Source organism: Thermobia domestica, chromosome 4, assembly GCF_964235325.1.
Source record: "Thermobia domestica chromosome 4, izTheDome1.hap1.1, whole genome shotgun sequence".
Taxonomy (NCBI): Eukaryota; Metazoa; Arthropoda; class Insecta; order Zygentoma; family Lepismatidae; genus Thermobia; species Thermobia domestica.
Genome location: NC_137457.1, coordinates 6,334,026 through 6,346,238, shown reverse-complemented (window position 1 = coordinate 6,346,238; position 12,213 = coordinate 6,334,026). Strand labels below are relative to the sequence as shown.

At 36.2% G+C, this 12,213-nt stretch overlaps 1 protein-coding gene across 1 annotated transcript in view; it reads right to left on the bottom strand.

Moving 5' to 3' along the window:
* LOC145683692 (uncharacterized) overlaps positions 1 to 12,213 on the bottom strand; it is a 246,666-nt gene that overhangs the window by 104,239 nt on the left and 130,214 nt on the right. The window contains exons 41-42 of the mRNA XM_081755055.1: positions 9,081 to 9,146; positions 3,413 to 3,472 (exon numbers count right to left, since the gene is read on the bottom strand). Coding sequence (XP_081611181.1) covers positions 3,413 to 3,472; positions 9,081 to 9,146 — 126 coding nt within the window. The remainder of the gene's footprint in view (positions 1 to 3,412; positions 3,473 to 9,080; positions 9,147 to 12,213) is intronic.

Genomic DNA, 12,213 nt, shown 5'->3' with positions numbered 1-12,213 from the left:
GGTTCTTTCCCTGTTTTTTTGACGAAAGGTTGTATAACTAATAGGATACTATCTTTTTCGGTTACAATACTTATATTGTAATGGCCCACGTGATGTGATAAACAAACAATTTCACATCACCACGTGGTTTGGCAAGAAGACTTTACAGCAGATGGATCTACAATCACTTGCAGACGACGGCTTCTAGTCCCTCCCACGGAGCAGAATACGACATCTTAGCAGCAGCGCCACCCCCACCCAAAGGACCCTATAAATTGGATGGACAAAGACAATTCAGTACCAGTTTTCTGGTGACCCTTCTCTAGTCTGCTACGGGGCTTTAAGAGTAACCTAACCCCAGGCCTCTACTCTGCTACGGGAATACACTCATCTTATCTCCTGGCTTAGCCTGCTACGGAGCTCTGTCTGGGAATCCTAACCTCAGCCGCTTAGCCTGCTACGGGGCTCTGTAGAGATCCTGTATAAGACCTTACGGTCAAAGACAACCTATAACTAACCCTGTATATTAGAGAAATTATTTGTATAGTATTTTGTGGAAATACTTTTATAGTGGAGAAGTTTTATAATAAAATCGGTAGTGGGAGATCGATTCCGGACCCTCTTTTTATTATCGCTCTACCTATACTTATATGGAACAAAATTTTACAATATCGTATTTCATATTTTATTAGGTAAATTGACAAGAGCAACGGAAGTAGGTACTTGCCCTTTGTACTCTTAAACAACGAAATTTGAAGAAGGGATTTGATTTCTTCAGAACAAACATCTTAAAATTCTGTCTGGAAAAGTGTGTGATCAGATTATTTAATAACAAATTTACGAAACGAATAAATAGAAAGGATAATATTAATCATAGTAACGAATAATGAGGCTTGTTTTGCAAGTTATATTGAAACTGGGGATTAATGAACAACTTATTTTTTAATTCTACACATGCTATTAAATGTATGTTATTACCCTTAGAAAATGAAAGACAGTAAATACTACAAGCATATACTACGACATTTAAAGAAATATTTACAAGGAACGGACATGGACGTGTCATTCGGACATCCCAATCAAACATAATCCATTGGATAAACTTAACAACGATATGTTCAAGCACAAAAAATTAGGTTCCATGGACAACAGAGTAAGGGTCCATTAACCCTGTTAGTATAAAGAAAATCGTAGACTCGCAGTGAAATAGTTATTGCATCAACACTGTTCATTGGAAAGTCATGGTTTATGGTTCATTCTCTTCAGCATGAATCAAGCCTTCGAAAGGGGCTAAATATTGGAGCCCATAACGTACTTGAATTAGGAAAATTGGGAGAATGTCAGGAAAATTCCCTCCAGAAATCCCATCCACCAACTTTGGACCGTTCTGAAATAGCCCCGGGTAAAGGAGACAATCCAAGGGGATCTCGAATAATATTATATGAGATAAGAAATCACTGTACCAAGGTTTGTATTGATAGGCAGAATAGGTACGAGGGGAAAGCGCGTGATGAATATATTTTCCCTCATATGTATTCAACATAAGCTTAGGTTTAGGATTATTTTGTATAACTGGACTATGGAGTGATTCTTACAACGAACAGAGATAAACATGTCATTCGGACGTGTGAATCAAACCTAAGCCATTGGATAAATATAACAAGGATATGTTCATGCACAAAAATTTAGTATATAAAAATTTACACTAAATTTAATTGTATGTACGCTCGTGCACCTCTATACACACACTTCACCCGTATATTACACTAGAAAACAATGGAAAAGGTAAAAGTTATTTTTATTACTCTCTCTTTAATCAATATTCCTTACTATTAGAAAGAAGAAAAGACATTTTGGAAACTGTCAATTTTTGTGTAATTAAAGAATCACTTGTGAATTTATTTTTCAAAATGTTCTCACAGTTAGTTTCAAAGGGGCTGAATAACATATCGGGTCCTTCTGAGAAGTGAAAGTATGCTGGAATTGTGCTCCAATAGGTTATTTTCCATGGCAATTGTAATGCAATTTTTGTAGCTTTCTTAACTCAACACGACAACCAATACGTACTCACGCACCGGCAAATATATGGCATCATTCTTTTTATGAACCAGTAATACATACAAAAACTTTACATTTCCAAATCAAACTATATACATTAATCAGTTACTTCAAAAAAGTGAGGGCCTAATAGCGGCCATGTATGTATTATTAATCGATTAAACGCATATCCTACACAGCATTTGAGTTTAATGTGCCTCTGAAAAGTTTCAAGGAGGGAACGAAATATTTTCCTTAAAAAAAAGATGAGTGTAGTATAAAACAGTGATTTTAATTTTGGCCTTTCACCTGAAAAGTCACGTGGGGTCAACATAGTGACTTGAAAATTCCAATCGAACCCGTTGCCATTTAAAATTTTAAAGTAGACCCCACGTACCAATATATGGAGATGTATGGGGTAAACGATTAGTACAAAATTCAAAGCCGTTTCTGCTTTTTCTTATATTCGCAATTATTTCGAATATACAGGAGATCGTAATGGACTTTCTGGACACAAAATATAAACACCCGTCATTTTGTGTTTGCCAACATAGGGATTGGAACATTCTAGAAAATATTTCTCTTGTTAAGATAATTTCCACGATATGTTACACGACAGTCTTTGCCATTTAAAATTATCAAGTTGTCCTCACGTGCCCTTATAATGATGTCTGGGATGAACCTTTTACAGCTCAAACTTGAGGAACCTTAAAATAACGATTTACGTTCTTTGCGTTTTCTCATGTTGACAGTCGTTTCGAAGATACATGGGGTGGGAACGGAATTTACGGAGACGAAATGTGAACCCCTGCCATTTAGTATGAAGACAAGATAGGGACTTGAAGCTTTCACCAAAATATTTTTCTTGTCGAGGCGATTTCAACGATATATTACTCGGCATCCGCTGCCGTTTAAAATTTTCAAGTTGACCCCACTCACAAATATATACGGGTGTCTGAGGTGGACCTTTAATACCTCACAATTGAAGTCCCTTAAAATAATGATGGACTTTTTTTTTGCGTTTTCTAATATTCGCAGGAGTTTCGAAAATGCATGGGGCGACCTTACAAACAGGAAATGTGAACCTCCGCCATTTTGTATGGAGAAAACACAAGGACTTGAAAATTTTTGCAAAATATTTCTCTTGTCGCAGCCTTTTAAACGATGTATTAGCCAACAACATTTAGCATTTAAAAATTGCAAGTTGACCACACATATCCCAATTTAGGAGTGTCTGGGGTGGGCCTTTTTCAGCTCAAAATTCAAGCCCCTTTAAACAATTATGAAAATGTTTTTCCATCTTGTTATATTTGCAGTCGTTTCGACCATACAGGAGAGCGAAATGACTTAATGGATACCTTGTATATATACAATTACTATTATTAACTATTCTCACCTCCTCCTCCAATACCTATGGCCCCAGCATTGGCATTCGCTCCACCAAAACTTCCTCCTCCTAGAATAATAAAAATAATTATATATAAAATCAGAAACATACCATAAGCAAAAGATAAGAATTTCGTGCCAGTCTTTCAAGATAAAAACGTCGTGACAAAGATCAAAATTCACCATTTTAAACTTAAGTCTTAAATTTCGAAATAAATATGCAGCATATCATTAAATATTCAATTTGTTTACAAGTATGAATATAAAGATTGTTTTTAATATATCCTATATGTTTAACGGCATACATAACACGTAACAGATTAAGACAAATTACATTGCAGAGTCCAAAACTTTGCATGCTTGCCTGAACCGTTTCATAAGTTATTTGACATGAGTGTTTTTTCCTGAAAAAACATATATATCACGAGCTCAGTAGCGTAAATAAAGATGTGCAATATCGGCTAACGTACAGGTGGTTCGATGGATTCTACGTGATCAATTAAGTTATTGTCATAGTATATTCAACCACCGTCACACAAATAGTCGAACTGTGGAGATAAGCCGTAATTGTTGTAAAATTACACCTGATCCTGAATTTCTACTGTGACGGGAACAACTTTTTACGCAGAAATGCAGTTCATTATGTCCCAAAATGAGAAGTTATATAGTTTGGACGGTTTAGGAAACCTTGTTAAGGTTTTCAAGTCTACGAAGATCAAGTAGGCAGGTCATGTAGCCAGGAGAAAAGAAAGAAAGAACGCGTTCAAAGTATTAACTGCAAGACCAACCGGAAAACAATCATTAGGAAGACCTAGGGGCAGATCGGAGAACAATACTGAGATGGATACTATCTCGCAGAAATAGTTAAGCGAAACAGAAACTGGATCCAGGTGGCTAAGGGTAAATGTCAGTGGAGAGCTTTTGTGAACGCGGTATTGAACCTCCGGATTCCATAGAGTATACCGTTAGTTTGAGTTGTGACCAAATCCTAATGAATTCATGTTTCCACAATGCAGGTGTCACATGTCACACATTAAGGCTATGTTCATCATTCGGAATGCGATAGGCTTTCCCTAACATGGCATATTTCTTTCCAAAATTTTACAAAATTATTTATTTTATACAGTTGAAAATTCGGCCAAATGTTTGTTACTATTAATATTGCATGTTCACTTTTACTTCTCTTGTTAAGGTAATATTAGAACGGGCTAATTAAAAATTAATTTTCTTCCGTTTAAAACCTGATTAAGATATTGGCTGCATTTTGCAACAGTGCAGAACAGCAGATTACAAGCTAACCAGGTATATTATTTCATTCCGTGCCCCCGCTAAGTCACGTGCGTGAATTTAGGGTTGTCCGCGGAGAAAAAGAAACCGGTTAAATGCAGATTGACAGTAGATAAGTTCAAACTCTGTTTTCTCTCTCTTCATAGATCGTAAAGATTTCTTTGAATTTACTTAAACAACTCCGCGAATAGTTACCTGTACAAGCATATTATAGCTAACAACGTATGAAAGTTTCAGAAAATCTGTCTATGTTGTTTTCAAGTGAGGGAAGCCTGTTCATCTTATAAAATTAGTTTCGAAACTGCATAGCGTAGAGCAAACTCTCTTATTTGTTGCATCAACTGACAAAAGTTTACATATAGGTGAAACAAAAGTCTTAGGAAAAACGGACGATATACTAAATGCTGGTATTTACTGTCTGTTAGGTATATTCTTATTAAAATTGTTTAATAAATCTAGAAATGAGTAAAAATAAAGGACGGTCCGTACGATTCTTTTACTGTATATACTTTATTTACATATCTGCGTTTTGAATGGAATCAAACGAAAAGTTTCCTTTTTTAAAAAATTTAACTTGAGACTACATGGGCCTACGTCTCAAAACTACTAGAAAACATTGACTAGAACCGAAAAACATTAACAACAAAAGCAAGGAAATGTGGAAATCAGGCAGAGCATATGTGGGGAGTACATCATCCTGATGATATTCGCCTGGTGGGACCGAAGAAAATCGTGGTTGAACATTAATAATAATAAAAAAAATGTTCTTAATATCCCTTATCTATTTTGCTCTATGGAGCTATGGATTTTGTTTTAGTTTGATTTCAGCTTAGCGTACCGTTCAGTACAGCTTAGGTACCTATGCTATCCACACAGGCCCGGTTAAGCTCTATGGAGCTATGGGGATCAATATTGAAACTGGAAGAGTGAAATTGTTTTACCATTTCTGGTTTTAGTAGAGAGAGATAAGTGAAGATTGTATTTTTCTTGATATGCTCAATCGATTTTCGAAAACTGTCGATATCTACTACCAATTTATTTTTATGGCGATCAATGTTAAAACCGAGAACGATTTATTCCTACCACTTCTGATTTCAATACAGGGTTAACGCAAGAAAGTGAACTTATTCTTGAGACGTTGTTTGAATTCTCGAAAACTTCTCGAGCTCTCTCTGACAGTTATTGCTCTATGAAAATCAATATTGAAACCGGAAATAGTAAATTTCTACCACTTCCGGTTATAATAGTGAGATAGGGGTGGATGTGATAAATTTTCTTGACGTTGAATCGATTTTAGAAATCCTCTCGTCGCTAGTTATTTCCGTCTTTGATTTATGGCCTTTAATGTTGAAACTGGATGTGGTCGATTTTTAGCACTTACCGTTTAAAAAGAAGGTTGTTGGCGGAGACAAATACGGAACCTATTCTTGGGATGCTGAATGGATTCCAGAAAACTGGGTCTCGATATATGTTACCGTCTTTGCTCCATGAAAATCAATTTTGAAACTGAGAATTCCTTCCTGGCTAAGTGGTTAGCGTACGCGCTTTTGGCGTGGGAGACCCGGGTTCGATTCCCGGCGGGAGCTCATGTGGTTCAGATTCCACGTTCATCAGTAGATCCACTTCTCATATAGCCTCGCTCCGGAATGGGACGTTAAACTCAAAATCAAATAAAATCAAATTTTGAAATGGAAATAGTAGTAAATTTCTACCAGTTCCGGTTTTGATAGAAAGATAGGGATAGAAATAGTACCGGTACATTTTCGAGAGACGTTGAATCAATTCCCTAAACCCGCTTGTCACTAGCTGTTATAGCTTTTGATTTATGACCCGTACGTGATCGATCTCTATTACTTCCGATTTATATAGAAGATTGACAGAGGAGATGGAATCTATTGTTATGACGATAAATCTATTATGGAAAAATCCTTCTCTATATCTCTTACTGCTTTTGGTCTGATACCCCTCAGCAGACAAAGCGGTTCTATTAGACTTCCGATACTTATGCATAACATAGTTTGGAAGTATAATAAACCCAGAGAGAAGAAATATTATTCATCAAATCTATTTTCGTGCAGATTAAGAATATGGGAATTTCAAGAATTCTTTTTGCATCAGTTATTATGCTCTGAAGAATAACGGAAACCGCGGTGGCTCAGTGTAGAATGCTGACCTCTGGTGTATGGGGTACCAGGTTCGATTTCCGCTCGCGGCAAGTGAGCTTTGTGGTGGACAAACGGCATGTGCGTGAGTTTTCTTTGGGTTCTCACGTTTCTCCCACTTTCCTCATTACAGCATTTCGTTCATTCTCATAATCACAGTTTCCTTTAGCGTATCCGGTATAATCGTGGGACGTAAAACTGAAAGATTTCATTTCATTTCTAAATAATAACCTAATGCATTCTACAGCCTTCTATTCTTGGCTAATAGTCAATAATAGCGTACAGATTGATGATATGCTTGGAGATTGATATGCCATAAAATCGATTATTCATGCAAAAAAAATGCACCTACATCTGCCAGCTAGTCACTACAAGCAAGAATGATATCTGCTTCGTTTAGATAATGTTACTCGTGAGACGAGAGGAGACAAAAAGTAAGGTTTTCTCGTCTCGTCTCATAAGTTTAATAGGTCTCGTCACGTCTCGATCCTTGAAGACTTCTTTCGCTCTTATCTCGAAATTTTATTGCTCTGTTTTGTTAATTTGTGTTTAAAAAAATATGTCTCATTTTTTAAAATTAATTTCAACTTGAAGTCGTCGTCACGATTGTTCCAACAATAGTGTGATGTAAGAACATTTAAACCATATTTATTATTGGAGTAAATTCTGTAATCACTTGAATATTTTAAATGTAGATAAATGCTCTTCATTGCATCTGTAGCATCATTTGTGTTGTAACGTAATAATAAAATTATTTCTGGGGGTATTAGCCGGATAGCCCCTAAATACGCCACTGATCAAAACATATTTTTCATAATTTTTAGTCCATAAATGCAAGTTACCCTTCATAATTTTACTAAATACGTATGTTCATTGCATGTTCATATAGAACAATATCATGGTGATGGAACAAACTTTTTAGTGCTGTATCTCAGTTACATGAGTTTGAAGTTATCTGCCTACATAAATAAGTTCCTCGTTTCTGAGTTAATAGGTTTTATTGATAATTTACAAAAAAAGTGACCACCTCACTCTTGTTCTCTGTCTATTTAATTAAATTATATGGTAAGCGTGAAATGTGAAGATCTATTTTCGACGCAAGTGTAACTAAGTACTTATCTATCTTTCTCTTCCTCTTTTAAAAATTAATGAAATCACTTATGTATTGTTTTGTAATTTATTTATAAATAATTATTTTTATTATTTTCCAAGTGTACAGTGAATATTTTAAATATATATTTTAGACAGACTATACAGAAGAAATCGCTACACTAAGGTTTCATCCCCCGAGATTTTAGATGGCTAAATTTTATTCCGCGAGGATCTGGCCAGGCTAGATTTCGTCCGGCAAAATTTTCTTTATGTGAGATTTTGGCTCGCGAGATTTATTTATTTATTTATCTATTTTGTATATTACTGTTACGCACACGCCTAATATGCCATGATTTGTTCTTTCATCTTACCAGATATTTCTTTTAAAGTTGTTTTATTTCTTAAAGTAACATTTCTTATTTTGGAATGCAAAATATTGATGTAAATGCTTTTACAATAATTTTGTGTTCCATCTGTCGTGTCTCCTTTTTTACCTCACAAAAATCAAGATAACCTTCTCTCAATAGGTACATAACGTTGTCTCAATTCTGACAGCAATCACTCTTGCCTCCCGGAACCTTATAGACAAAAAATGTTAAAAAAAATGTGTGGGCCAACATAGGGATTGGAACGTTCTAGAAAATATTTCTCTTGTCAAGAGAATTCCCACAATATATTACTCGACCCTCTTTGCCATTTAAAATAATCATTCTGACTCCACGTATCTGGGGTGATAATTTTATAGCTCAAAATCGAAGTACATTAAAATAACGATTTACGTGTTTTGTCTTATTTAATCTTTTCAATCGTTTCGAAGATACAAGGGGTGGAATCTCAACTTACGAACATCAAACGTGAAACCCGCCATTTTGTATGGAGAAAACACGTGGACTTGAAAAATATTCCTAAGTCGCGGCATTCTCAACGATGTATAAGCCAACACCCTTTGCCATTTAAAAATTTGAAGTTGACAACACGTATTCCTATTTAGGGGTGTCTGGGGTGGTCCTTTTCTAGCTCAAAATTCAAAACTCTTTAAACAATGCTTGAAGTGTTTTTGCATTTTGTCACATTTAAAGATACAGGGCTGGCAACTGACATGATAGACAGCGTATATATATTACTAAATATTCTCACCTCCTCCAACACCTATGGCCCCTGCATTGGCATTGGCTGCTCCCATACTGTATCCTCCTCCTCCTCCTAGAATAACACGAATATTTATATGTAAGATCTGAAGCATATTATGAGGAAAAGATAAGAATGGTGAGCCAGCATTTTAAGATGAGAACGTCGTGAGAAAGAACTAAACCCGCCATTTTAAACTTAAGTATTAAATTTTAAAATAAATATGTAGCATATCAATAAAGATTCACTTTTGCTTAGAGGTATAAATATAAAGATTGCTTTAATCTACGTTATATGTTTAAAGGCATACATCAAACGTAACAGATTAAGACAAATTACATTGCATAGTCCAAAACTTTGCATGCTTGCCTAAACAGTTTCATAAGTAATTTGATATCAGTGGTTTTTCCCTGAAAAAGCATAGATATCATATGAGGTGAGTGGTGTAAATAAAGACATGCAATATCGGTTAACGTACAAGCGCCTCAATGGATCCTTAATCAACAGTTAAATCAGTCAGGCATAGCATACTCAATCACTATCAAAGAATTAGCTCCAACTGTGGACATGATATGACCTAGTTATAAGATTCCACCTGAACTTCAATTTAGAGTGTCACGGAACACCTGTTTACGCAGAAATGCACTTCTTTGTGCCCAAATCCTAACTTGAAAACCAGGAGCTATATAATTTAGACGGTTTGGAAAACCTTGTTAAGGTCATCAAGTCTAGGAAGATCAGGTGGGCAGGTCATGTAGCCAGAATAGGAGAAAGTAGAAACGTGTTCAAAGTCTTAACTGGCAGACCAACCGATAAACGATCACTAGGAAGACCTAGATGCAGATCGGAGGAAAATATTAAGATGCATCTCGCAGAAATACTAATACGGAACAGAAACTGGATTCAGGTGGCAAAGGATAAAAGTCAGTGGAGAGTTTTGTGAACGCGTCATTCAATCTCCGGATTCCATAGGCCATACAGTTAGTTTGAGTTGTGACCAAATAATAATGAATGTATGTTCCCACAATTCAGGTGTCTCATGTCACATATTAACAGACTATGTTTTCTGTATCAATCGTGATAAAGGAAGGTTTCAGGTGGCAAAGGATAAAAGTCAGTGGAGAGCTTTTGTGAACGCGGTATTGAACCTCCGGATTCCATAGGCCATACCGTTAGTTTGAGTTGTGACCAAATCCTAAAGAATGAATGTTCCCACAATTCAGGTGTCACATGTCACACATTAAGGCTATGTTCATCATTCGGAATGCGATAGGCTTTCCCTATATAATAACATGGTATATTCCTTTTCAAAATTTTACAAAATTATTTATTTTATACAGTTGAGAATTCGGCCAAATGTTTGTTACTATTAATATTGCATGTTCACTTTTACTCTTCTTGCCGAGGTAATATTAGAACGCGCCAATTAAAAATTAATTTTCTTCCGTTTAAAAGCTGTTTAAGATATTTGCTGCATTTTGCAACAGTGCAGAACAGCAGATTGGAAGCTAACCTGGTGGATTTCTTTCATTCTCTGCCCCCGCTAGGTCACGTGCGTGAACTTAGGGTTGTCCGCGGAGGAAAAGAAACCGGTGCAGGGGCGTGTAGTGCATATTACCGCTGTTACCGGCGGTAACGGCAAAAATACGACAGTTTTTCGTTGTTTTCATATATATCTCTAAATTTCATTATCAACATGGGAAGATGTTTACATATTTTCCTTTTCTTTCTTTTTTTTTAAAAAAAAGTTCGTACGGCCTATACCGCATTTACATTGCCAGCGCCAAATAGGAACATACTGTGGTTGATACCGTAGATTTCAGAGGTAACGCGAACCCCGATAGTGGTCATTCACTCCAGAAGCACCTTTCAGCGTGCCAGCCAGAAAGAAGCCTCCTGCGCGCTCGTATTTGGACGTTCGGAATGGCCCTTATGTTACCGTTCGGCTGAGTGGAACAGGAAAAAATAGGAACGTTCCCTGTCAAAACAAGGAGAATCTAGAATATCATCAGCATGTTTATTCTACTCGCTCTTCTCTCGCTATAGAGGATCGAGCTGGCAGTGTGATTCAACTATACTGTTTCGTTTGCTTCCTAATCCAAGTATGGAAAGTTAGCTGTAATTTCCGTATTCGTAAAGTTATTTCATTGTCTTAACAGTATACAATTTCATAGTAATGATAATTAGAGAGAAGTAAAGATGTTTCCCGGTGCTCCTTCTAATTCGTATATTTATTATTATTTAGGATTTATGCTCATTAAGTTGAAAATATTTTGTTTTTAATTTAGTATAGAATGCTTTCAATTCAGCAAATTTCCAGCTCTAGCCTTTAGCCTACTAGTTGAATTTGCACTTTGATGCAGTTTGATGTGTTGAAAAAGAACTGTCCAATCGTCTTCATCATACCGTAGTTTGACTGTCCCAAATTATGTTCAACAGTCTGACTATTTTTCAATACGGAAAACTTGTTTCTCAAACATACGATGGAGTTTCGGTAAGGTTGGTAAGGTAGGAAGCAGTAACCTCTTGTTAAACAAAGATATAGAGAAGTCTATTTTTTTTTTCATTGTCATGCCCATAGGCTTAATTTAGTGTTAGAAAAGTCCGTTGACTGTACAAAAGGATGTAAGTTTTTTTCTAAAATTGTCGTGACTTGCTTCTTTATTCTCGAAGTCTTCAAAAAGAACAAATGCTTTGGTCTATGTAATCACAGGCCCGTATCCAGATGGGTTTAGGGGATCCAGGTCACCCTAAATTTTTGCTGGCCCCCAAAAAGAATTTCACGGTAGGCTTGGAAATGAACTATAATATGGTGATGAACTATAATAAGGTTGAATCGGGCCCCCTAACATCAGCCGGTCCCCCTGCATTTTTGGGCTGGCTACCGGCCTGTGTAGTCAACAAAAGTATCCCAACAATCTCAAACACAAGGTGGAACTATAAAAGTAGGATAAATCATGTGCTGTACAGCTTTAAAGGTGAACTGTTAGGACTCTTTAAATCTATGACGAAGACCGGCGAATGAGATTCTCAAACCAGAGTTCGTGTAGGGCAAAATTCTACCAAACCCTTCAAAGTTTTAACTTTAATTTTTTACTTGAACTGTTTTATGTTATAGGATCCAGATAAGAAATATTGTTCA